Below are 25,726 nucleotides of genomic sequence, written 5' to 3'. Positions count from 1 at the left end.
AGCCAGATAAAATAACAGAACGCGACGTGAGAAAGAGCGCGTGTGTGTTTGTGTGTGTGTATATGAGATTTTCTTGTCAAGAATGTGTGAGGTGTATGTGTGTGTGTGTGTGTGTGTATGCAAGCGAGAGTTCTTATGTGATTTCATCTGTATGTGTGTGATGTTAGAGTATGTGCTGCTTGCAGGACACATTTTCAGACATTTACTCGATAAAACAATAAAATCCTCTGTGACTGAAGGGATTTCCAGCCTAGAAAAAAAAAAACTACAAGTCAAGCAGCTAGACTCTCTAGTACAGAGTTAGTAACAGCCAACTAAAGTGCATGTGTCACAGTATGAAATGTAAACAGAAACCAGAGACACTGGAGACATTATTTGCGTTCTATAAGCAACTTTAAACCGGCTTTTTTTTCAGAAAGCTTATCAATTTTGCTCCCCGGTACAATAAAAATTATGCTTCTTTCTCTTTTTTTTCTTCAGAGAAAAGAGACCGGTGTGAAAATGCTGCTGGACGTTTCTCCGACGGGTCTCTCTGATTTAAGTTTAGAGGTCTGTGACGCATTTCTTGTTTTTAGTATTTACACAGTTGCAGTTTTACGAGGTTTCTTTGTCTTTTTCTGCGGCAGAATTTGGGATGTTAATGCAGCTGAAAACATTAGACAGCGCTTCAAGTAGTGGTTTGGCTGCTCACCCTAACCCTAACTTGAACGAAAGCTAGATAAAGGTTTTAAGTGATGCTGAATGTGACAAGAAGCAGGACTCAGAGGCGATAACCAGCTATGCTATTCCTGCCCTGAGCCGTCCAGTGTGGTGGTGAACAGCTAATGCTAAAACACACACGTCGTCAGACTCGTTTTATGGCTTTTGTGGGCAGCCGCAAGCATCCTCCAAAAAAACTGAACTTCTGATGAATAGATTTCTTGTGTGCTGGCATGTCAGATGTGTGGGTAGAAAAAAACTGTAGATGTTGAAAGAATTCTGCTTCCATCAATGACACTTGGAATAGAGAGAGTTCACCATATGTGTATTATAAAACATCAACCCGGCTTACATCCTCCCTTCTCTTCCCTTTCTCTTTTTTGTATTCTCTAATGATGTACACTGCATTTTACTAAAGATATTCTTTTATGCTGTTCTCTTCATTTTGTTTAATTTCTCTGCGTTTGACCGTCATCTGAAGCTCTTTTGGTACAGATGTTACAGATGTGCAATAAATATACGTCATCTTTAACTTTCTAAACCATCGATTACAAACCGAATCCATCCAGAAGAAGTTCAACCAGCTTGACTTTAATTCTGAAAGCCCCGTTCCTAAATATGACTTTGAATATAGTACACAAAGAGAAAATAATGATTGGCTTCCCCTTTAATTTGCATGAAAGTGCAACAAGATCAAATGCTTCTTTAATACGAATAAGCTTATCATTTGTGCTAGAACTCATCAGGATTCAAAAGCTTCTACTTAAACCTCATTACAATCAAAAGACTTTAACGATGATTTTTGAAGCAGTAGGCTTCATCAATCTGCCGCTGTGAAGCTTTTTACATCTGTACATATAGTGTGTTTACCTAAAGCTAACTGCGCTGAGGTGTCTTTCGGTACAAAAACATCAATGAGGAAGGAATTCGAGTTTGTCAAAGCACACGTAGGATGAACAGAAAGTGCCGTTAACGACTAACACCGACATTTTGAAAATGAGAATTATACATCCTCTACTAGACTTCAGACATGTTTATATCATATTATTAGTGCTGTAAAAGTTATGACGGAAGCTGCAGTATATTTTAGATCAAGTTTTTTTTTTAAAAACATGTCTGTTTTCACTGAGTCTCGCCACAAAAGACAGGATCTATAATCTCTTTCTTTAGTACATCTGATGAAAAAGTATTTCATCTAAAGCACACGATCATTAGATTTTCACCTTCTTGTGTGTAAATGCAGCCGTGAGTTTTTAGGACGGTGATGATGTAACTATTAGGTGCTCTGAAAAGTTTCAAATGAACACAAATACAAGAAGAAAGACAGTGACTGATGATTTGATTTCTAAACATGTGTGTGTACGTGTGTGTGTGTGTGTGAAGCTGTGTACGTGTGTGGTGTAACTCCTGGAGAGCCCAACCTCCAGAAACCTCCTACACCTACACACCGCAACACCATCACCACCACCACACCTCATTGGTTTAACAGGCCTAAAAAACGCATTATTTTGTTTTGTTGCAAACATCATTTCTTTGAATGTTTGCTCTTATGTGAAAAAAAGCAAGAAGCACAGAGACATGAAAAAAGTGTGTGTGTGTGTGTATGTGTGTGTGTGTGTGTGTGTGTGTGTGTGTGTGTGTGTGTGTGTGTGTTTCCCCTCATCCATCTCTACGTCTGCAGTATGCATCTGCAAGCCCATCAGTCCATCCTTCCATCGTTCTGTGTGGGTGTTTTTCTGTGTGTGTGTGTGTGTGTGCGTGTGCGTGTGCGTGTGCGTGTGCGCGTGCGGTTATCAGTCGGTCTTCTTGGCCCACGCCATGTCATCTGATCGTGGTTTTTGCCCCGTCAGCCATTCGATCAGTCGCTCCATCCGTCTCCAAAAGCCCAGCAGGTCCAGCGGATAGTTACACCAGCCTGATGCGAATGGAAAAAGGAAAAAAAGAAGGAAATGAAAAGATGGAGGAGTAAAGTTGAAAAAGATGAAGTTACGAATAAAGAAATGAAATGAATGAATGCTCAGAATTTATAAATATGAGTTTATAATTTGACTTATTCTTTTGATCATATTGCATTAGATAAGAAAATTAAAACCGCTAAATCAAATCCGGTAAGCAGAGACCTGAGGGATGATACTGATGTACAAGCCTAAGCGTTTAAGACAGATCAGTCCACAGTCTCGGAGCCCTGAGGGGATTTTCGCTACGGTATTTGGATATTTGTTTTGTCTCTGACTCCGCCCACCGCTCCAGCAGCACCCACAGGGCGAGCACTGGCTCATATCGACCCATTTCTAACCATCCTTCCTTCAACCCCAGCTCCGCCTTCCCGCCTCCCCCCCCCCCTTCCTCTCTCCTCCCTCCGGACGCGCTGAACGTCTTCCTAATGTCTCTTTTAGCTTTTCATGTCTCTTTGTGTCACCTCAGATTTCACTCTTCTGTACTTAACTTCCTTCTCACTCTATTGTTTTTATTTCTCTCTCCCCCCCCCCCCTCCTCTATTCCCCATCTGTACCCCCCCGATCCTCAGTTCTTCTGTCTACGTCTTAAACCTCACTGTCTCACTCTCATCATGGTGTGCAGACTAGATTTCAGAGGGGTGGAGGGATGTGGGGACTCTCCCAGGAGATATCCTTAGCCCCTACTAACACAAGCTCACACACACACACACAGACACACACACAAGCTCACACACGCACGCACACACCATTACATTGACTTACATTCAATTCCGAGAAACTTATCCTAACCATAACCCTAACCTTAAATCAAGTCTTCACAATTTAATGGTTTACATTACAGGGACTTGGAGGAATAACACACACAGAGACACACACACACACACACAGTTAGTTTCAGTTTACAGAACTTTAATAGCTAATGGATGTATATATGTGTTTGAGGTAAATACATTAATATATGTATGGCCACAGGCCAAAGTACATTTACATGTACACATGCATGCATGCATGACTGTACAGAAGTCTGTGTGCATACATGTGATTGTTCCCATACACACACACTCACACACACGCTCACACACAGGCATGTCTTTGCTGAGCACATTACACAGATGTACAAGCATCACTGCTTTAGAGGCAGCAGAGAAATCCCTCGACATTTGAGATTAAAAGCCATTTTACTATTATTACCAAAGACACACACACACACACACACACACACACATGATCTGTACATCTATGTATAAAGTCAAAGAATACTACACTGCATACTGTTTCACTTTGTAAGCCCACATGGACTATAACATAAGAACATTAATGCAGAAATAAAAGAAGTCAGATGCACTAGCGCTCTTTACACACGCACGCATGCACACACACACACACACACACACACACACCAACAGTAGCAAGAAGCAAATAGAGACATCCACATGGGCTGTGTGTACTTAGGCTACCCTTGTCTGTTGCTCACACCCCACCACCCATGATGTGTTTGCATAGGGTGCATGCTATAGCTGCAGGGATGTGTGTGCGTGTGTGTGTGTGTTTGTGTGTGTGTATCCCTCCAGTGACCCTCTCTGTTGGAAGGCAGTCAAGCAGCCAGAGGTTTTGTTTGATTTCACTGTCTTTCTTTCACTCCATCGCTCCTTCTTCTATTTCTCTCTCAGTCCATCTCTCCTTTTTCTATTTTCTCTCTCAGTCCATCTCTCCTTTCGCCACATATTCCTTCTTATTCCTCCAAATCCTTATTTCCTCCTATCACCGCCCCCCCCCCACCCCCCCCTCACCCCCCCCTCCTCCCCTGTCCTCCAACCCCCCTCTGCCTGTGAAGTCCTATTTGTTAGAACAGACAGCAGGTTAGCATTAAATATACATGGGGATTGTCAGCCGGTGGCAAACACAAAGGCAGCTAGGCGAGCCCCAGTGGAATCCAGGCCCGGCCCAGGCAGCTAAGGCTGGGGGAGCAGGGGGCCGTCGCCGTCCCCTGTGGCCCACCCCCCCTCCCCGAACCGCCACCAACCCACACATCCACACACACGCACAGGTTGGAAACCGAGGAGGAGGTCAAAAAGACTAGTACACACACACACACAGATGCTCGAGTATGCAGATGCACACGAGCACGAGCGCGTGCGCGTCGGAACACACACTTTCACCGTGCCACCCCCCCTCGACTCGCTCGCGCACACATCTGTCGTCCACAGGGGCGCAGGGTGACGTACAAGCCCAATCCCCCCTTGTGTGTCCTCTCTCTTTTTTCTCTCCCTTCCCTCTCTCTCTCTCCCTCTCTCACCCAGATGCACACAGAATACTGAATGTGGATCTATTACGGAGGCCTCGCGTCTCTAAAGACCCACTCGCGCACACGCAAACAGAACATTGTCTTTTAGTTATTTATAAAAAGCCGACAGACAGACAGACACAGCAGCCATTTTGTCGAGAATCAGCCGAGAATTGTAAAGTGAAATAATTCTGGTGTCATCAGATTCAATTATGTTGATCTAATATGGCCGAACACAACATACTGACACACTGGTGACCATCTGATACCGGTGAAAAAGTCACGTTACACACACTTTCAACTTTAGTGTCTCGACGTCACGATGGATGCAAAATTAAAACAAGGTACACTGTTACATTTATATTAGGCCCCCCCTGTTTTAACCCATTCATCTCTAAACAGCCATGGTGATGGGCATGGTAGTAGAAAAAATATGTTCTTTTTGAAAGCATCAACTCCACCTTTTTTTCCAAAGATGGTAATATGTATGTAAAGTATTGTAAAGATAACCTGGGTCCCATCATTCGAATGTGGCTTAACTAATCCAGACTCTTGTTATCAGGCTCAAAGGATAATGTTAATTCATCTCATTTGATTTTCTTTGATGAAGCTACCCTGAATAACAATGCGCTCTTATTATAAAATAGCACCAACACGAGTAGAGTGTTGATGGCAGGGTCAGCTCTCAGGTGATTGGCCGATCGTGCCGAATGACTGTACTCATGATTGGTTGGCACGGCTGATCAAAGGTCATTTAAATCTGATGAATCATCTTAAACATATTCCAACTGCACAAAAAAAAACCTGCTGACACCTATCTTTAAAAGGACTGACGACAGCAACCAAAACCTGTTGCAGTGTACGACAGTGTGGATATGTGAGTGTTGTTTAAAGATAAACGTGAAGAAAGTTTTGTAGCAGCCAATGACGTAATAACGGCCAATAACATAATCATTTAGCCTGTTTTAAATGTAATAAAGCCGATAACGTAGGTAAGTACCATGGAAGTGTGAAACTTTATATCCAATGAATGAAACTTAAATTAAGTCATGTGAGAAAATTATTACATTATCGGCTCCAGTTTTTACATTTGTTATTCCCCCCCCCCCCCCCCCCAATAATGTTATGACTTAGTACATTATTGGCAAAAAGTTATTACGTTATTGGTTCAGAAGTTTTTATTACGTTAATGGCAAGTTATTACGTTATCAGCCTTATTACATTTAAAACAGACAAAAGGATTATGTTATTGGCTGTTAGTACATTATCGGTTGTTATTACGTTATTGCTCGCTATTACGTTATTGGTTGTTTTTATGTTATCGTTCGTTATTACGTTATTGGTTGTTATTATGTTATCGGCCATTATTATGTTATTGGTTGTTATTATGTTATCGACCCTTATTACGTTATTGGTTGTTATTATGTTATCGTTCGTTATTACGTTATTGGTTGTTTTTATGTTATCATTCGTTATTACGTTATTGGTTGTTATTATGTTATCGTTCGTTATTACGTTATTGGTTGTTATTATGTTATCGTTCGTTATTACGTTATTGGTTGTTATTATGTTATCGACCGTTATTACGTTATTGGTTGTTAGTATGTCATTGGCTGTTAGAACATTACCGGTTGTTATTACGTTATTGGTTGTTATTATGTTATCGTCCTTATTACGTTATTGGTTGTTATTATGTTATCGGCCATTATTACGTTATTGGTTGTTATTATGTTATTGGTTGTTATTATTTTATCGGTCGTTATTATGTTATCGGCCATTATTACGTTATTGGTCCTTATTATGTTATCAGCCATTATTACGCTATCAGTTGTTATTACATTATTGGCTGCTACAAGTTTGAACTGATCCTTTAAATTGCTGAGAACAGGTTGAATTTCAATTTAATTTTAATTTTAATTTTGTATTTGTTCATTCGCTTATACACTAAAAACTTAGTGTAAAAATTGACTCTCTATTGCGCTGTATCAAAGCATTACCAATTCTTACCTGTCGTAATGCAGTAGTACGTCTCGTGCGGCGAGACGTGGTGGATGCGGTGGTGTTTCCGTGGCAACACCAGATGCCAGTCCTGGAGCAGCGTGACCCAGCGCGGGAGGCCGAAGTAGGAGTGGCTCCACTTGTGAATCTGATTGGTCAACGTCACAAAAACCGCCAGGGCAAAGACGTAGCAGTCCCAAGGGTAGGACGCCGCCAAGGCCTCTGAGAGGTGACAGGAGACAGACAGAAAGAGAGAAGAGCGAGTAAAGAAAGAAAGAGACAACCAAAGTTAATAGAATAATTGATCAAACTGTTTAGTGTAATGAAGACGGCCGGCACGAAGGCGTAGCACTCCCACAGAGAGGATGCTTGCAGGAGCCTTGGAGAGATGAAGAGACCGAGGGGGAGGATGAGGAACGGGGGAAAGAAGAAGAAATGGAGAAAGATGGGCAAGAGTGGCGACAGGGGAGAGAGGAGGAGAGAACAAAGAAAGTAGGATGGAGGGAGAGAAAGAAGAGTATGAAATAGGCTGTAATGTAACATAACATAACATCAGGTAGACGCTGAGCAGAGACTGTCCTTCAAATAATATCGGTGGAAAATCAGAGAGGCCGAGGGGAGATCAGTCACACCCACATCAATTGAACAGATTATTCCGGACAGTTTTTTTTTTATCACGGCGCAATTGCTTTAGCACTGTAGGCATCAAGAGGAACATTTAAGTCAGTCAGTCAGGGGTGAGACACTTCACCCCTGACTGACTGACGTATTTCTTTGAGCAAGTAAAAGACCCACTGATGTTTAAATGTAGTTTTGAATCATCACCCCTTTACCTTTAAATATTTAAAGGTACCATTGCAAATCGTAGTCTAATGTTTAAAAAGAGCTGCGCCTCATTCCAACAAAGGTGTTCTGGGACTGGACATGTGGATGTGTGGCTTGTTTTCATGTGGTGCTGAGATGGAGGTGGAGTTGGAGTTCAGGTGGAGGCTCAGTGTGGGAGTCACAGCGGAGCAGCATTTAAAGTATATTTTTACTTTAATGTGATGATTAGAATAAGGATACAGGGCCCGAGTTCAACGCTGTAAAACAAAACGATGTGACTATGGGAGAGTAAAGCGGTTAGATTTAATCGGCCAAAGGGGGAAAACTGCTGAAAAATGTTTCGAGTTTAAGGTAACCATGTTAGACAAAATATAAAGGGAATAAAAGTATTGGATTGATCGTGACATAAAAAAGCATCATAATTCTTCACAGAGCGAAATTACATGAATTCTCAAATCAAGGTAGTAGTAAGTAGTAGTAGTATTTTCAATTTGACCTGTTTTAAAATATAATGGATCACGTTTTTTGTCAGTTTGGAGAGGTAGGCAGAAGTACTGTACAGGGCCAACAGCACAATGTTTTTAGCCACCTAAAAAAAGGCCTACTTAAAAAAAAAGAAAATCAATATCAGTTGAAGTGTATGTTATATTTTCACAGCTTCACCTAGCTGTCAGAAAGGCCTTTGCTTAGGCGCTACATTTTCTCAACCATGGAACTTCCGTAAATCCTACGCACTGCATCGTGCTGTAGATCAGCTGTTTGAGTCAGAAAGTGCTGCTGCAACGTATCATCATGAAGGGAACAGGAATGTCTGTGAAAAATGTTACCTTTGATATATTAAGATACATATTTCACAGGATAAGTGCTAAAACATTTAGCTTGCTGGTGGCACTAGAGGAAAAGTCAGGGGGATGACCGAAACCTCATGTACTCATTAGGGCTGGGTGTCGGTATTTCATACTTTTAAGGTATTGACCGAAATAAATCAATACCAAGTAGTATTGAAACATCTCCCGTCAAATGATACCTGCAATCCATCCTTTTTTGCACTCAGAGCTAGAAAACATGACTATTTGTATGGATTGGTACTGGTATCGTCAATTTTTAAACAATACCCAGCCCTAGTGCTCATCCTCAAGACAATATGAAAAACTTCACCAAATTGCACTGTAATGTAGTTTTGAGATATTTCGATATGGACCAAAGTGGTGGACAGACTACTGAAAATGTGAAACTGCTGTGTTTCTGTCCTCTGAGCTCCTTAAATACAGACTACAACCAGGCCTGAATCCATGAAAAGAGTTCTTAAAGAAGGGATCGGTATCTGGGAATTGTTTTATTGCGTCAGTGTTGATACGAGCTGACAGGTGACAAACATGTCAAGACTCATACATTGGGAGCAGCTGTGTGAGACATTTCTGGACATAGTATCATTTGAATGAAAGCGGTCTAAAAAGTGTCTTAAAGCGTTTAGATGTAGATGTCTGTCTGTCTCTTCGGTCCTCCGCTTCAGCTCCGAAGTCCGTCCGTCACTCGGCCAACTCGCGTAATTCACTCGAGCCTTTTCTGTCGGTATGACTTACAGCTGTCCTCTCTCTGTCTACCTCCATCCCTCGTTCCCTCTCTTCGGTTAAAACAGCGATCTCTTGACCCCGGTTCAAGCGCAGACATGACAGCTGGAGATGTCACCTCGTCGCTTTCGGCTTTTCCCCCCGTCCACCCCTGTCTCCGTCTTTGTCTGGTGACCGCTTGACACTGTGAGGAGCTTGACATGACAGGTTTAGATGTCATCTTACCGCTACATGACCCTCTCCTGCCTCCAAACACCCCCCCCCATCCCCACACACACACACACACACACACACTCTCTCCGCTCCCCGTGTTCTCCGTTGCACTCTCACCCTCCGTCTCAAACTCTTAGCGGTGACCTCTTAAGGTGCAGACATGACAGGTGTAGATGTCACCGCGTCCCTCCCCGTGTATGTCTCCTGACCTATTGACTCCCCGCGGTGTGTGACATGACAGGTGTGGATGTCACCTACAAGTGGACCTCACTACTGCTCTCTCTCCCCCCCTCTAATCTTCCCTTACTCTCACACACACACACAGACACACAGACACACACCCTCCACTCGCTGGTGATCACAGAACAAGTAAAGATGCTCTTCAAGCACTCCTGGGTAGAACAAGGAGAAATGTCATATTTGAAGCCAGCACATTACATACTATTCTCTTTTTACTATAACTATTATTCAACTACCAATGTACCATACATCTCCAGGACTGTATTCAATAAGATACCATGGAGCTCAATTATGGAATAGAAATGTACACCTACTAACTGATTCTCTGTCTTTGCCCAGATACACAATGAAACTCAAAAATGACAAAATGAGTTTTTTTTTAGTTTAAAACATGTACAACTGTGGCTGCTAATTACTTTTGAATTCTTTGATTAAATAAGCAGATAACAGGTTTGTACCGTACATGACAGCAGAAATGTTTCATCCCAGCTCATCAAAGATTTGTGTGAGAAGCTTAACCCCACAGCACTGGAGCTAACCTCGCCTTCAACCTAGCTAAGTGATGTCAACTCCCCTCCTCCTCCTCCTCCTCCTCGTCCTCCTCCTCTCGGCCCATCAGTGACCTTTCAGCTCAAGTTGAAGTGCAGACATGACGGGTGGGCGGGTGGGGGGGGCGTCGTCTCCTCAATAACAGGTTGCTCTCTTTCTCTCGCTGCTCTTCCTCCTCCGGTCTCTCCCCTCCTGCCCTGCGCTCGTAAGGTCAGTGCTACCGTGATTACCGGCAGAACTATCTCACGCCCCCCCCACCTCTACCCCCCACCCCACCCCCTCATGATCAGTGGACACACTTCATCCACCTCAGAAGCTGCTGGGCTACTTTTGGCATCACGCGACACTCAAAACATTCACAAAGTCACTGCTACAGTTAGACGCCAGTATGGTTAACCTTAAAAAAGTTTACATTCACGCTCCGGTTTTATGTGAATGTCAGTGTGGGAAGCAGGTGAGGGATCATGCATCGGTACACCAGCGACCTCTGCGCGTTTGTCGCCGCATCTGTGCAGAAGGGAGGTGAGGTAGCAGGAACATCTGCACGCGGTCTGCTCTCCTAGTGATGCTTCTCACTTGTAGGTGATAACAAGGGGTTTAGAAGTGGGAGCAAATCATTCACACTGCATATAAAAACTACACCAGAGCTATGAAAACCTTGAGTGCTGGGATGCAACAGCAGGTTTCACCCCTCTTTCACTGTCCTCCCTCTGTCTTCTCCTCACATCTTTCTTTCCAGCCTCAAATATCAGGATGTACTAGATTGTCTCTCACTGTTCAACTCTGTGTGTGTGTGTAGTCTCTTATATATGTGTGCTACCTGGTGTGTATGTGAGGAACTTGTAGGCCATGTGAGACAGCGGTAGGATGGGGATCATACAGTTGTCGCCGTTGGTTTCGATGAAGTCGTGGCGGGTGATGGCGGTTGGATCGATGTGGTGCTCTCTGAACGGACGAATAAATGCCTGCAGAGAGAGAAACAGACATAGAGATAGAGAGTTAAAGAAAGAGTTAAAAGAGTTTCTGTAATTCTCTAGTCTTCACCCTCCAAAACCTAAGATAGGAACGTTACTCAAACATCGTAGGCTTGTTACAGGACAGCTTTAAATTGAGAGGAGGGACTTATTAACCTATTGCAGGTTTGTCTTAGAGCCACGGCAGTTTGAATGAGACGATGAAATACACTGCAGCTACCTTAGTCCTGCTTTTAATAAATGAATCCCACAAATATAGAAAAGACAGTCTTCCAGTTCTTTTGGGGCCATCAACATACAGATTGGGATCCAAATGGTTTGTTTCCTTCACCGAACCTCTTTCATATAGTTTTATTTTGAGATAATTTAACCCCAGAAAAGACCTAGGGCCTGATTTGTGTAAAAACATGTGCAGACTTGACATCACCCACAGAAAATGTGCAAGCTGATCTACTAACGCAGCGCACTGAGGTTTGCGTCTTTCAGATGTGCAAGATAGTACGCGCCGTCCATTTAGTACGTTTACCATAATGATAATGTAATATGAGACGTTTCAACCCCAGTGTGCAAAATACAGGGAGGAGAAAATGCTAATATGTTATTTAGCACGCGCATTGTGATTTACCAAACCTGAACCTTTGAAGGACAGGTATTAACCTGCTGCTCACTGCGCACAGATGACTTCTGTTACTATGGAGACAATGACAGAATACACACAGGACAGAGTTTTTCCACCTGTGTTAATCATTGTGGAGTGGAATACTTTTGGTTTTACTAACAGCATTGACTTTGTCACAAATACTCTCCCATATGTTGGTAATATTAGTTTTTGTTATAACTCAATATATTAGTTAACCTCTTCCACTGGAACCTGATCACATTTCATTTTGTGCTTGCAGCTTTCTGCTCGTCCAAACTCTCCATAAAGACACAAAACCCTCATTTAAATACTGCTGTCTGCACCCTGTTGCACCTGTTTTCATTTACACAGTTATTCTTAGTAGATCACCTGCAAAACACACGCAAACTAAACGCGCAATCTATTGCACCGTGCACGCAATTTAGTACACACTATTTGGGATCTTAGTAAATCAGGCCCCTAGTGTTTTAACTTACATACAGAATGTAGGGAGTATTTGGTTGAAATGAGAAATTCGACTGAAATAAAAACAAATACAGAAGTTACTTGAACGAACTGGAAGCCCAAATACAATTATGTCAAATAAACAGAAAACAGTGTGTTTTTCTGGTTTCTCAGTTAAACATAAAGACATCCAGTTTCTGTTAAATGGAACTGATGTGATAAATGATGATAAGCATTAAAATAAACTAGATTCTTCCACTTAATTTACATTCACTTTAAGTTAGAGGATAACAAAGACACTGGAAAGCATTGTTTACACTGTTTACACAAATGCAGATGGAAATGCACGCGCGCACACACACACACACACACACACACACAGAGTGATTCAGTACTGCTCAGCATCCTGCGCAACCCCAAAGCTCATATCCAGCATCCTAATAAACCACAGAACAGCAGTCGACTTGCACAAACACACCCATACACACAAATGACCCCCTCACTCACTCACTCACACACACACACACACACACACACACACACACACCCTTGCAAACCCCACCTGCTCTGCTCTGTGCAGAGGCAGACACTGTCAGACCTGTCTGTGAGAGCATGGGGGTCTCATATAAAAGACTGAATCTGAATCTCAGAAGCACAAAAGAGGAAAAAAAAAAGAAACACACACACACACACACACACACACACACACACACACAGAGACAGAGGATAAAGGTAATTTGTTTCCCTCTGTGGAAAAAGTAAAAAAAAAAAAGGTTTGCATCTGTATTGCACCGCGTGCACGTGTTTGTGTGTGAGTGTGTGTAGCCATGGAAACATCAGCATGAAAACTCATTATTGTCGCGTTAGCTGTTCAGCACCAATCGCATGCGCCTATCTGTGAGCATCGATGGTAGGTGCCGCTGGAAATACAGAAACTATCTGTTGATATCTTCACAATTATGTACCCATCTCTGCTCTCTTCTGCCCCCCTCCCGCCCCCCTCCTCCTCCTCCTCCTCCTCTCCCATAACCCCCCCTCCACTTGCCGCAGCCCTCAGCCAGATGAAAGCCCGGCTAAGCTGCGGAGGTCGTGCCGAGCGGGGCGGCATCAGCGCTACCAGTTAACGGCGGACCAACGGTCGCCGCGTGTCCTCTAATCCCACACCGTTTAACGGCCCGCCTCGCACGACGTCTCTTAATCACCAGCTCACATCGCCCATCGCCCCAGCAACCGGCGCCATCCCACTGGTTGGATGGACACGCCCTTCCGCCCCCTTCTTTTTTTTTGTCCTTACGACCTTTTTACTGTATTTTCATCTCACTTTTTTGTTGGTTTCTCTTTTTTTTCTCTTACTTTTTTTTGTCCAAATCTGTGCTTTCTTCCAAATATCAGTCTCCTTTTTCCCCCCACTTCTGGCCTTTAAGTAACATCTGACTTTAGTCATTCAATTAACTCTCCTTCGACAGTCTAATCAGCCTCATTAGAGAGAAGCCTTAAAAGAAACATGTTTGTTAAAGATATTAGAAAAAAGAAAGATGGAAATTGACACAAGGAGAGCGGTATAGATGCTTTTAAAAGAAGAAAAAGAGACGGAGGAGTAGGAGGAATCTTCAAACATATATCCCTAAACTATAAGCACATCTGGCAAATTTCAATGTGAATTGGGCATCATTGGGAACTAATGAGCGTGTCTTTGTCCTCAAAGTGGCGTCATCAGAGGACTGCGAAATCCTTGTTGAGTCAATTAAAGCTCAACGACAAGATGACGACCAAAAAAAACCAAAAAAACAAGAACATTATAAAAAAAACCAAGCGTCGCTGAGGAATGGTTCTGAACACTACAGGGAAAATATAGTGCACTGTTAAAGTCAGCGTTGCAGTTTTGGTCCCGTGCAGTGAAAAAGGCTTTTATGGATTCAAATCAAAGCAAATTGTTATAATACAATTTCCAATGAAGAGCATTAGCAGTATGTAGTATGAGAGGATTGTACACATAACCCTGAGGTAGAGCAACTTGCCATTAAGGGATGTGTGATGGTGACAAAAGAGAATTCTGTGAATATGGCGAGTGTGCTTTTCACAAAGGGCTCACTAACCGTTCACTGGATTTTCATTTAGTCTAAAGATCATTTCTGATATTTTGTCAAATAAACGGTGAATCGGTGCTTGTTCACATTAACTACCTTTATGCAAATATATTCAAGAGGAGAAATGACACATCACATCCATTCATTGAGCACCAGTGACCGATACATCACGGTACTTTTATCAGCTGCTTGGCTGATAAAGAGCTGGGTGACATGAAACCAAAGTTTGTACTCAAAGCAGGAATGTTGAGGTATGCACACATCTAACACCAGCTTGCATTTTATTCTTTATTTTTTTGGGGTCTTCTAGTCCAATAGAGGCATGTACAGTAACAGCGAGCGGCAGTAAGAATAAATGCTACAGCGCTCTGTAAACAATGGAGTATATACCTGTACCTTTGTTGCATATTCTCTTTTTGTTTGATATTTTGTTTGCCAACTTTTCTTTTTTTCTTAAATGATGGAATCTGGGATATTGAGGTTACATTGTATGCTTCTGATATGCCTATTTTACCACCTTAGACAAGCGTAAAAAGGTTTTTTAACTGAAATGTGGCTTGTTTTTTGGACCTCTTGTGTTTCCACTCAGATGAACAAATTGAAAACGCACATTAAAATAGAAAATAAACCCTAATGTCCCCTCTGTGACCTTGGCAGCAAAACTCTCCCTTAGATCCCGCGGACCATACTGGCCATACTGGGCCAACGACTTTGACAGATTGAAAATGCAGTTTTCCAGTAGCAGCTGTTACTGCTCCGTGGCCTTCACTGCATGGAAAGATTATTTATGATACGATGACAGCAGACTCTTCTGACTGTTAGGTATCCCATTATGGTCAAGTTATAGAGGGCAAGAGTCCATATGTGCAGACAAACACGTGTCATGCCTTCATTAATGCTTCTACGTGGTGTCTGTACGCTAGAACAGTCTGAGAAAACGTCTTTAAAAAGAGGTCTTAACAAATGAAGAAAACAGGGAACAAAGAGAAGACATATACATGAACATGTGCGGTAAATGCATACACAAAAAATAAATACATAAATAACAAAGAGCAACACCGTCTTCAAATATTTCGTCTAGCTTTATAACCTCTACCATTATTAGCCTCAGGTGTTCTCCATTGTGCTCGCCTTTGATATTCAAACTAACCTTAACTGGGAGCACAGACGTGCTTTATTCTCTGTCTCACAACACACACAGACATAAAACCAAAATCAAGGTGTATGCTTTTTTTGGCTCATCTCTCTCTCTCACACACACACACATATACAGTTTATTTTCTAGCCTATTGTCAGCCCCCTCTTCTCCGCAAAGCTCCATTCTTCTCTTCCAGTTAAAGTCTTTATTAGAAGTCTCCTACAGTGTACGACACACCATGCAAATCTGTGACTGCCACTGTGCCTTTGGTCCCAGTAACTACCCCAAACCCCCAATAACTGCCACATGATAAATAAACATCAAACCACATAGTACCTTCAGCAAACACAATAATAGTAACACAGGGCTTAAAAAAAAATTAAAAAAAATCATTATTTAGACTCAACTGACAGGACAATGCATGTACGCCACATGTGCAAAAATGTGTTTTTATCTAAATGACACCAACTGAGCCTCTTGAAAAAATGTTCTCATTAAGAAAAATACATTAGCTTCATTGCAGACTGAGAGGAATGATTACATTCAAACCCAATTAACCCAAAATGTAAACATATTTGAAATAATTCATTAGATTTCATCACACTAAACAGGCTGTAAATAAAGCCTTTTTGGAGTCACTTAGCTGATGACAAAGCCTCAAAACACAACACTGACCTGTGTAGAAATGATACATATCCCCTCCAGATGTGTCCGACATACAGATGGGTGACAAATTAAAGGAAACACCGGTACAGGTCTGAAAGCTTGACCCCTACAGTGAGGAGATCACCTGTACCCCTAGAGGGAATGATCACTGCAAATCAATACAAAGTAGTTCTGAGTGATCACTGTTATCCTATGATGAAAGATTTCTATCCTGATGGGAGTAGTCTCTTCCCAGATGACAATGCCCACATCCATAGAACACGAGGGGCAACTGAATGGATTGATGAGTATGAAAATAATGTGAATCATATGCTATGACATTCACTATGATGACCACCATCATCAAAACACGACTGAGGGAATATCTTTTGGAAGAATGGTGTTCATCCCTCCAGTAGAGTTCACACTTGCAGAACGAATGCCAAAGAGCATTGAAGCTGTTCTGTAAACACTTGGTGGCCCAACACCTTACTAAGACACTTTATGTTGATTTTTCCTTTAATTTGTCCCTCGTCTGTATAGAAATACTCTGCTTGGCTCTAGAGATGCTCCGATTGGACTTTTTCAATCCCGATAACTATACCCATACCTGGGCTTTGCATATCAGCCGATACCCGTTACAGATCCGATACCATAGTCAAATGAATATACTGTACAGTACATCTCGTCGTGTGGAAGAGACTGAAGGCATCATGCTTGACTTAAAAATGACTTTCCTAACTTTGTAAAACAAACTGTAACAAATTAAAACAAAGATATAAATGTACTGAATTGTTTTTTATTATTAAAATAATAAATAATTGTGCATCGGTTCTGTATTTGTTGTGAATCAAGTCTACCAGCATGCTGTGTGTGCGGCTGACGCATGATGCAGCATGTGGCGCAAACGTAGAATTGAAGTGAATAGATCGGCCCCATAGATCAGCCCCACGATTTGATTCACGATCAGCTATTTTGTCAAAATTTGGGGCCGATAGCCGATATTAATATCTGATCGGTGCATCGCTACGTGGAACAATAATGTGTGTTTGATATGGTTTGTGTGGAGTTGTGCTGCTGTTGAAAGCATTTAGGGGAACGACATAAGTGCATTGTTTTTAAAAAAAAAAGAAAAGAAAAAAAACACAGTGATGTACCATGGTTCCTATGTTTTTAATGGAGTCCCGACATCGCACCCTGTGTGCTGTTATTAGGGCAGAGTCTTTATAAGTCTCTGTAGATACATAAACTGTCACAAACTTCTAGTGGGTCATAAGGGATTACTTTTGCATGAACCTATAGCTTGTTGTTTTATGAAAATCCTACATAGTTTACCTTTAACCAAAAGACTTGGTAGTATTTATGCAGTTTTGTAATTTTCCCTATGTTGTTTTATAGTCATAAAATGTAAATTAAACTCTTTCCGGTTGACATCATTCAGCTGAAACGTACATGAACATGAATATAGCGCTAGGCTAACATTAGCTTTGTCAGTTGACTCGGTTAGCTAACAGTTACACCCGGCAGTGCAACTGGGTTTAAATATTTGGTTAACAGCTAATTAGTTTGTGTGGTGAGGGCCACAGATGGTGCGACCGACTCCTGGACTCCATGCAGCTGTCTCTACTGAGGTTTCACAGCTTTATGACGGAGCTTTTACTCTATGTAGGCAAGCTCATCTGCTTGGAATGAACTACAGAAAACACTTAAAACAATTCGAAATATTAAATATACAATAAATTGTGAGGATTTTAATACAACTCTGCAGCATATGAGTGTTCAATAGTGTGCAATAGAGTGCTGTCTTGTTAAAATAACATTATTCAAATAACATACAATACTTTTATTTATGCTTTTATCATCATATCGTTATCAGGACATAATATCATAATAATTTCATAATAATTTGTAAGCTTGTAATAGAATGCGGTTCATGTGACTAATCACGTTTATTTTCATTTAACTGTGAATAATACAAATATTACAATATCATTAATCATACAATGGTAAAATATGGGTGCAGCAAGCAATGATAATGTCATTATAATTAGGATGCCTCACGATGCTCAAAACACACATCGGCTTCCACATTTCAACTAATTAATTATCAATGAATATTTCATAAACAGAAGACAGACGATGAGATACACACACACACACACACACACACCTACACACACACACATCCCATTAATCAAAACATTCACAGGAACCAATCTGCATGCTGCACCTGATCACTCTGATTTTAATTGGCTGAAATGAGACTAACCTTTACTTTAATTGGCAGAGGGAAATGTAGCGTGCGTTAATGTAGGTGATGTGTTGTAATGTGAGATGAAATGTAGGGGCATCCATCTTTACACACGCCCACGCACATATGTGCATACATGTCGGTATGGTATGGTGGCATGGTATGGTGACAGGTTATGCAGGTTCAAGGTGAGGTCATTCATAGCGTGGCTCCATGTGTGTATAAGTGTGTATGTCTCAGTGTGGGTGTGTGTGTCATGTGTATTGGGGACCATGGACATTACTGTCTACAGGGAGATCCCTCTGTGAGAAAGTGACATTTAGTTTCCAGGTCACAATAGCAGGCCTGAGGCTCTTGGGAGTAAGGGGCAATCACCACATTGCCATGGCGATGCAACCTCTGGAGAGAAGGGAGAAAGAGCTGGAGGAGACGCCATGCAGAGCAATAACTTCACCGTAGATCATAATTCCTAATGTCAGATGAAAGTTTAGTATGTTCTTATATATTTTTATAAAACCTCCAACACCAAAAAATCCTATTCAACTACCAGACACTGTTGCTATGGAAAATGAAGCTGCTACATGTGACATACCAGTAAATACACACGAAAGAAGTGGTGTGTGGTGAAAATCACATGTGCAAGCAGCAAGTCCAAGAGCCAAGTAAAAATACATATGTGAAACTGTTATAAAATGTTTAAAGGGTTAATTGCAGGTCAATTACAGGTACACTGACCATAAACAGAGAGTGACCTTTCCCTTTATATTTTTAATAAACTGCATTTTTTATTCAACAGCCTTCTGTCAATACTCGTTTCATTGATAGTTAACTGAATTTTTGTTGTTGTTTAAATGTTTTATTGCTATTTTCTTATTTTTTTCTACTTTTAGTTTGGATTTGATTTCTGCCAATTGTAAAGCACTTTGTAACATTATTTGACAGGAGGTAGATAAATAGACTACTATTACTAAAACTGTTCAGTAGTAGTGGTAGAAATATCATTATTATTATTATCATTATTATTATTATTATTATTAGTGTAGTAGTAGTAGTAGTACTGTTCCTTTAAGAATGTGGAGCAATGGCTCCAAAAATTCAGAGCAACACAACAGAGAGTGTTACATTTGTAAAGCTTACTTTGTAAGTGAATTGACGGTAAAGGACTAGAAGCTGTTTAATACACCCTGACTGTGTGTGTGATCACCTTGCCAATAACAGGGATGTCCACAGATCCCCAGGTATCCGCCCCCCAGTGTACCATCCCCGATGCGAAGTCTGCCGTAACTATTCCTAGAACTGGCACGCAAACACAGAAAGAGACAGAAGACAAAAAGGAGTAACAAATGTTGTCAGTAGACGAGTAAGCAAACACCAAAATTACAATATTATAAAATTGTTACAAAAACTTCATCTGGACTGTACACTCATATCACTCTCATGTGTCACTGCTGTGTCAGAAGCTTTATCTCAGTCGGCTATTGTCTGTCCCGTATCAATCGCTTCTGTCGACAGACTCACCGATGCCGAGGATGATCTTGAAGATGTGAACGGTGTAGAAGTGCAGGAGGAGGAAGGAGAAGTTGATGATGAAAAGGAAGAGGCACAGAATCACGCACACCCACTCCTGGAGCCGCTTACCTGAGAAAAGACACAAATAACAAGATTTTTTTAAAAACACATTTTAGGAGAGGAGAGGAGAGGAGAGGAGAGGAGAAAGAGCGGATGTATTAATGAACTGGGTGAGGTCCCTGCAACCACTGAGAGAACAAGTCACTTCTTACCAAGGGTCAAAGAACCATTCAATCACAATGACTGTATGTGTGTGTGTGTGTGTGTGTGTGTCCAGGGTGTTAATATGTAATCAGTCAGATGAAGACAAGTGTACTCCAGGCTGCGGGGTCACGACTTCTCACATGTGAAACGCTTACACTGCAACACGCACACGCACATACACACACACACACACACACACACACATGCACACACACACACACAGAGGGTGTTTCAGGTGGGAAGCAGGCCTCTACAGGGACAAGGCCAAACTCATAGGTCAGCAGTATTAACTTATGGCCAGAGGGAGAGGGACTCTGACTAAAACTACTTGTACTCTAAACTTGCACATCAGCAATATTATGAGAGAGATGGGAGGGTCAAAACCCTTCAGCCACACAGCCCTAAAGATTAGAGATACTGAATTATTGAAACACACACACACGCGCGATCTATAGCTAATCTAATATGGCCGAGCAGTATATCTTTCTGCAGAGTTTTTCATTACAGTGAAAAGTGCTTATAGTGATCACAGTTACAGTCAATCAATCAACCACTTACATGGATGAAAAAGCTTTGGATAGAATCATTCTGCATGAGAAAAGAAGAAAAAGAAAAAAATGGTTATAATAATCATCAGCTTATAGAGATCAATTTGACTCAGACAGATGTGATCACTGTAAGCAGTTTTTAATGTACATTCCTTATGACTTTTATTTATTGGAATTGTCTCCTTCTTTTCTTTATTCTGACTCATTCAACCTATCTGCACAATCAGACATTTGATATCTCACAGCACACTTAAATATAAATATAAATATAATCTTCAGTTTAAGCCACTTTCTTTTGTTCTTTGTCTCTCACCCCTCTCCTCTTTCCTCCCCCATTCTTCTAATCCTCCTTTCTTTTGCCAGTCTAATGCGCTTTTACAACTTTAATGTCTTCTGATCCTAATGTATCACAGCATTAGCAGCCTATAAGATATTCATGACAGTTTTTTTTCTTTAATAAAGCACACTGGCCTGTGAGTTTGCTCGCCTATAGACCTGTGTGACTATGAATATGCTATCAGCCTCTCATAAAGGTATGGAGTGAAGTGGTCACGGGAGATTTATAATATGTGATTATGGATATTTTACGAATCGTCAAATGTGACCCTTCACCTTCTAAAAATAGATGGTGTCAAAGTTGTAAAAGAGACAGATGGCTAATTCAAGTGAAGACTGAAGTTCAGCTTCTCAATGAGTTTGACTGTGTAACTCAATGATGCGTTGTTTTTTTTAAATGTTTCGGCTATTTTTGGTTAGACATGATGCAGAGAATATAGATGTAGTAAACTGCATTTTATGTGTATTTAATCCTCTTTTTTTTTTTTTTTTTTTACGAATTCATACAAATTAAATTCCAAGTGAAGTTTACTGTTTCAGTGCACTGATGTCATTTTATAAAAATTACATTTATTCAACTGTACAATATCACAGCCTCCATTACATATCATTGTCCAAAGTGTTTGATAACCAAATTTGAGGGACCATTGCAATACATGTGTGATATTGGAATATTTTTTACTCCCTTATATCTGTATTGGCATTGGACAAAAAATCCATGATCAGTCAGGCCCTACTGGCTGTGGTTTGTTGTGTGCCCTACTGTATGTCTTCTGCTGTACACAGGTTCCTCTTATGAAACACATCTTAATCTCAATCAGATTACCTAATCAAATGAAGTCTATATATAAAGACTATACTAGCACAAAATTATTTTAAAAAGACACATCCTACCACATGTGTTAGGCAGGTAACACATCTGTAATCTACAGCATACAGTTTCTGCTTCACAGACACAGTAACAAGATAACAGTAGATTGAGCCTTTCGTGCTTCAGCAGGTCACACTAATCAACAGGTAAAATGAAATGTCTCTGATAGTGCTGCCTTCATTCCAACACACTGAAAGGACAGATCAATTATATCCATTTGAACTGCTGCTTTAAAAAGGATTCCCGCAGCTCGTTCACCTCTGGGCATGCCATCAGCAGTGTTGGTCAGAAGGGCTGGACTCTTCTTGTTAAGTCCTTTGGCCTTTTTCCTTATGAAATGTGAACCCTAATAACAAGAGAACATTAAGCTCAGGTCTGGACTCTATAATCAGCCGGTTCTACATCCTTTCAGGGCCAGAGAACCGGTGTGCACCAGTAGGAAACCCGACTGATGCTTTTGAAAAGCAATTACAGGGTTTGCAGCTTTGAAAGGAAGCTGACGTCGTTTTTTAAAAATGGATGATTTTTTCCCTCTGTGGCACACTGACGTAGCTGGCTGCTGAATACAACGGTAACAGGAATGTTTGCGGGCAGCATTCCTGGAAAAATTAACTGCTTCACCCTCAGCTGAGCTAATCCAAACTGAAATATGAGGCAGATACAGGTACTGTAAGACAATGGCTGCTACTTTAAGGCCCCATTCATTCTAAGAAACATGAGCTGCGCTGAAGACGTGAGGATAAGAGAAGGGGGAGAGGCAGATAGAAGTTGGGATTGAACACAGTGGAAATAAATAGAATATAGTTTTCCTAAATTCCCACCTTACTTTTTTTCTACTATTTTCTACTTGTTAATCTCAATACAAATACTGGGTTCCTTACATGCAGCCCAAGCTCAGGGCAGTAACTTCACCTGTTTTCATCATTTAGTCCAGGTCATTTGTTTTCAGTACACACAGCCTCAGTCCACACTGAGGTTAAGTAGAGCACAGTTAGTCCTGTTGTCTCCAAGCTTCATGTGACACCATTTTCTACACTCTGCCCCAAGGTACACACACACACACACACACCTCAAGGGATGAGTACACTAAAATTCAGTCTCTCTCTGCATCTGTACACACACACACACACACACACACACACACAAAAGTCACTGTAAGCACTCATACACAATGATGCTCCAACTGATGGATTTTCTAACACATGCTCACATCTCTCTTGCTCAAACACACACATCCTTCTGACACAAACACAAATTCAGACACTCCATCTCCGTCACATAGCCACACACGCAGACACACACGTTCACCATTCTCACACACACACACACACACACACACACACACACACACACACGGAGCAGGGCCGTGGAGCAGTGGGGCGGCTGTCAGGTGATGTGCGTCAGTCCTTGGATCCTCTGGTTCCCTGGTGAGGGGAAGGAAACTAGGACAGGCCTCCGCAGAGCGAACACACACACAGACACACACACACTCACACAAACACACACACACACACACACACACATAAGCCCTTGTCCCTCAGGCCATGGCATTGCTGGATATCACACACAGCTACAGACAGACACACAAAAACAGGCTTTACAAGCATGTATGTATGAACGGACATATGCTAGCGTGTTTAGGCACACACAAACACACACCTCTCAATCTACATCACAGACACACACACACACACACACACACACTCTAAACCTGCCTACACTTGGCATACAAACACCAAAATTTAAGACGTACACTTAGACACATGTAAACACACACACTGGCACACACATTTACACACACACACACACACACTTAGGGCCAAAGCAGCGCACTCATTAATATCGTTCTGACAACAACTGGCTCCCTGGCAACCTCTCTGCCATCGCTCACCCAGCAGCACCCCCCGCCTGCGAGCGTGCACGCGGGTGTGCACGGGGATTTAACCTGGGCGGAGCCGGGGGAGGGGAACGAGGGGTGCTAATAGGCTGAAATTAATCAACGCCGGCTGATTCGCTGTCTGGGGAATGAGTGGCGGGCAGCAGGCAGGCAGGCAACACATCCTGAATACTAATGGACTAATGGAGACAGAAAGTATAGACCCCTTTACCTCTATCTGTTGTGTGTCAGGTAACAAGGAAAGACATCTTAAAATATATAAGCAACAAAAAAATAAAAAGTGGGAGATAGGGGGGAAAAAAGCTAATAAATACACACAAATGAACAAAATTACTTTTTTTTAAAAGTACATCCTGGGAAATTCAAAGCAAACATTTCTTCTTTTGACGCAAAAATCTAACGTAACCTCTGTGAGTTGGTGACAGATACGGTACATCTCTCTCCGCAGCTCCCATTTAAGAAAATATCTGGAAAGGCACAAAAGAAGAAGCCTCCTGTCTGTCCAGCTCCAGCTACTCTGAAATAACACTTACTACAAAGCTCTGGCTCTCCAGAAGGAAATCCATTTTATCAATGAAAAGAATCATGAATCTAAGAGACACTGAGCTGCATTTAAAGTGATTTCCAGTCAACTGTCTGAAACTTTAAATGACATACTTCTGTTTACAGTTTGAAGAGTTTTTGATTGATGTCATCTCTTACGGGTCCAACGAATTCATAGAATGCAGGCCAAGGTAATCATGGTGTAATTTAACCCTTACATACTGTTCAGGATCATATTTGACCCATTTTTTGACATCTGAAAGCAGTAAAAACACTTTCTTGAGCCTTAAATTTGATGTGCTCTCCTAATTTGACCCAGAATATACAAAAATAATAAAGTTTTATACTTTAAGAACATTTTTTGTGAATATTATTTGACCAATATTCCTTTAAAACATTCAAACATTCAAAAATCAACTATTTATTTAGCACCAATAGGAAAATCTCAGAAAACTTAATCGTAGCATGAAAATGTGACACTAAGTATAAAACAGAGTGAGGAGAGTCCTTACAATGATCCCTGCTTTAAACAGAACAGCAGAGTCAGGTCTTTACACATCAAACCTGATACAGTTGAAAATCAGGGGAATCTGATCCCTCTTTTCCGTTTTGGCCGTCCACCCTCAACCATCAGGTAAAGGAAGAGAAGAGGGGAGAGATTTACCGTCCTGGAAATCCATTATAGAGGCATTTTTCTGATCATGCAATGAGAACACTAGTGCAGATGAGAGTCTGGAAAGACTGAGGTGAAGTACAAGCAGATGACTGTGGATAACCAACAAGTCAATTAAATAAATAAGTTAAATGAAAGAATGAGAGAACATGTTTATTAAAAGAGTAAAAACTAGATTAAAAAGCCAAAGAAAGGTCAAATTAAATAAAAGATTATTTTTAATAAAAGCTGGACTAAAACTATATGTTAAAATAGAGTGAAAACCACATACATTACAGTATACTGCAAACAAAGTATGTGGACATGTGGTAATGGGGCTGTTTTTCCTAGTTCATCCATACTAGCCCTTACATGCTGTTCATATTCTGACTCATAATTAATGTCTACACCATTCATAAATTCCCCCATCAGTCATTGATTTTTTTATTTTTTTGGATTAACACGTCAAAATTTACATTAGCATATTTTAAAAAAATGTATTCCCATTTTTATACACTGTAAGTCACATTAGGCAAAGTCCAGCTTAAAGAAATGTGTGTTTTTACAGCTCTCACATGTAAAATGAACAG

General features: G+C 41.2%; 1 protein-coding gene across 1 annotated transcript in view; it reads right to left on the bottom strand.

The window, feature by feature from the left end:
* Nucleotides 1–2,492: 2,492 nt before the first annotated feature.
* The window catches only part of si:ch211-212o1.2 (uncharacterized protein LOC492735 homolog), a 41,133-nt gene continuing 17,899 nt past the window's right edge, over nucleotides 2,493–25,726 (bottom strand). The window contains exons 2-6 of the mRNA XM_062421228.1: nucleotides 20,035–20,154; nucleotides 19,721–19,812; nucleotides 11,158–11,302; nucleotides 6,949–7,161; nucleotides 2,493–2,614 (exon numbers count right to left, since the gene is read on the bottom strand). Of these exons, the coding sequence (XP_062277212.1) occupies nucleotides 2,493–2,614; nucleotides 6,949–7,161; nucleotides 11,158–11,302; nucleotides 19,721–19,812; nucleotides 20,035–20,154 (692 nt within the window). The remainder of the gene's footprint in view (nucleotides 2,615–6,948; nucleotides 7,162–11,157; nucleotides 11,303–19,720; nucleotides 19,813–20,034; nucleotides 20,155–25,726) is intronic.

The sequence above is a fragment of the Scomber scombrus genome, chromosome 6 (genome assembly GCF_963691925.1).
Source record: "Scomber scombrus chromosome 6, fScoSco1.1, whole genome shotgun sequence".
Classification (NCBI taxonomy): Eukaryota; Metazoa; Chordata; class Actinopteri; order Scombriformes; family Scombridae; genus Scomber; species Scomber scombrus.
Note: the sequence above shows the minus strand (reverse complement) of the source record. Positions and strands in the feature narration are given on the sequence as shown.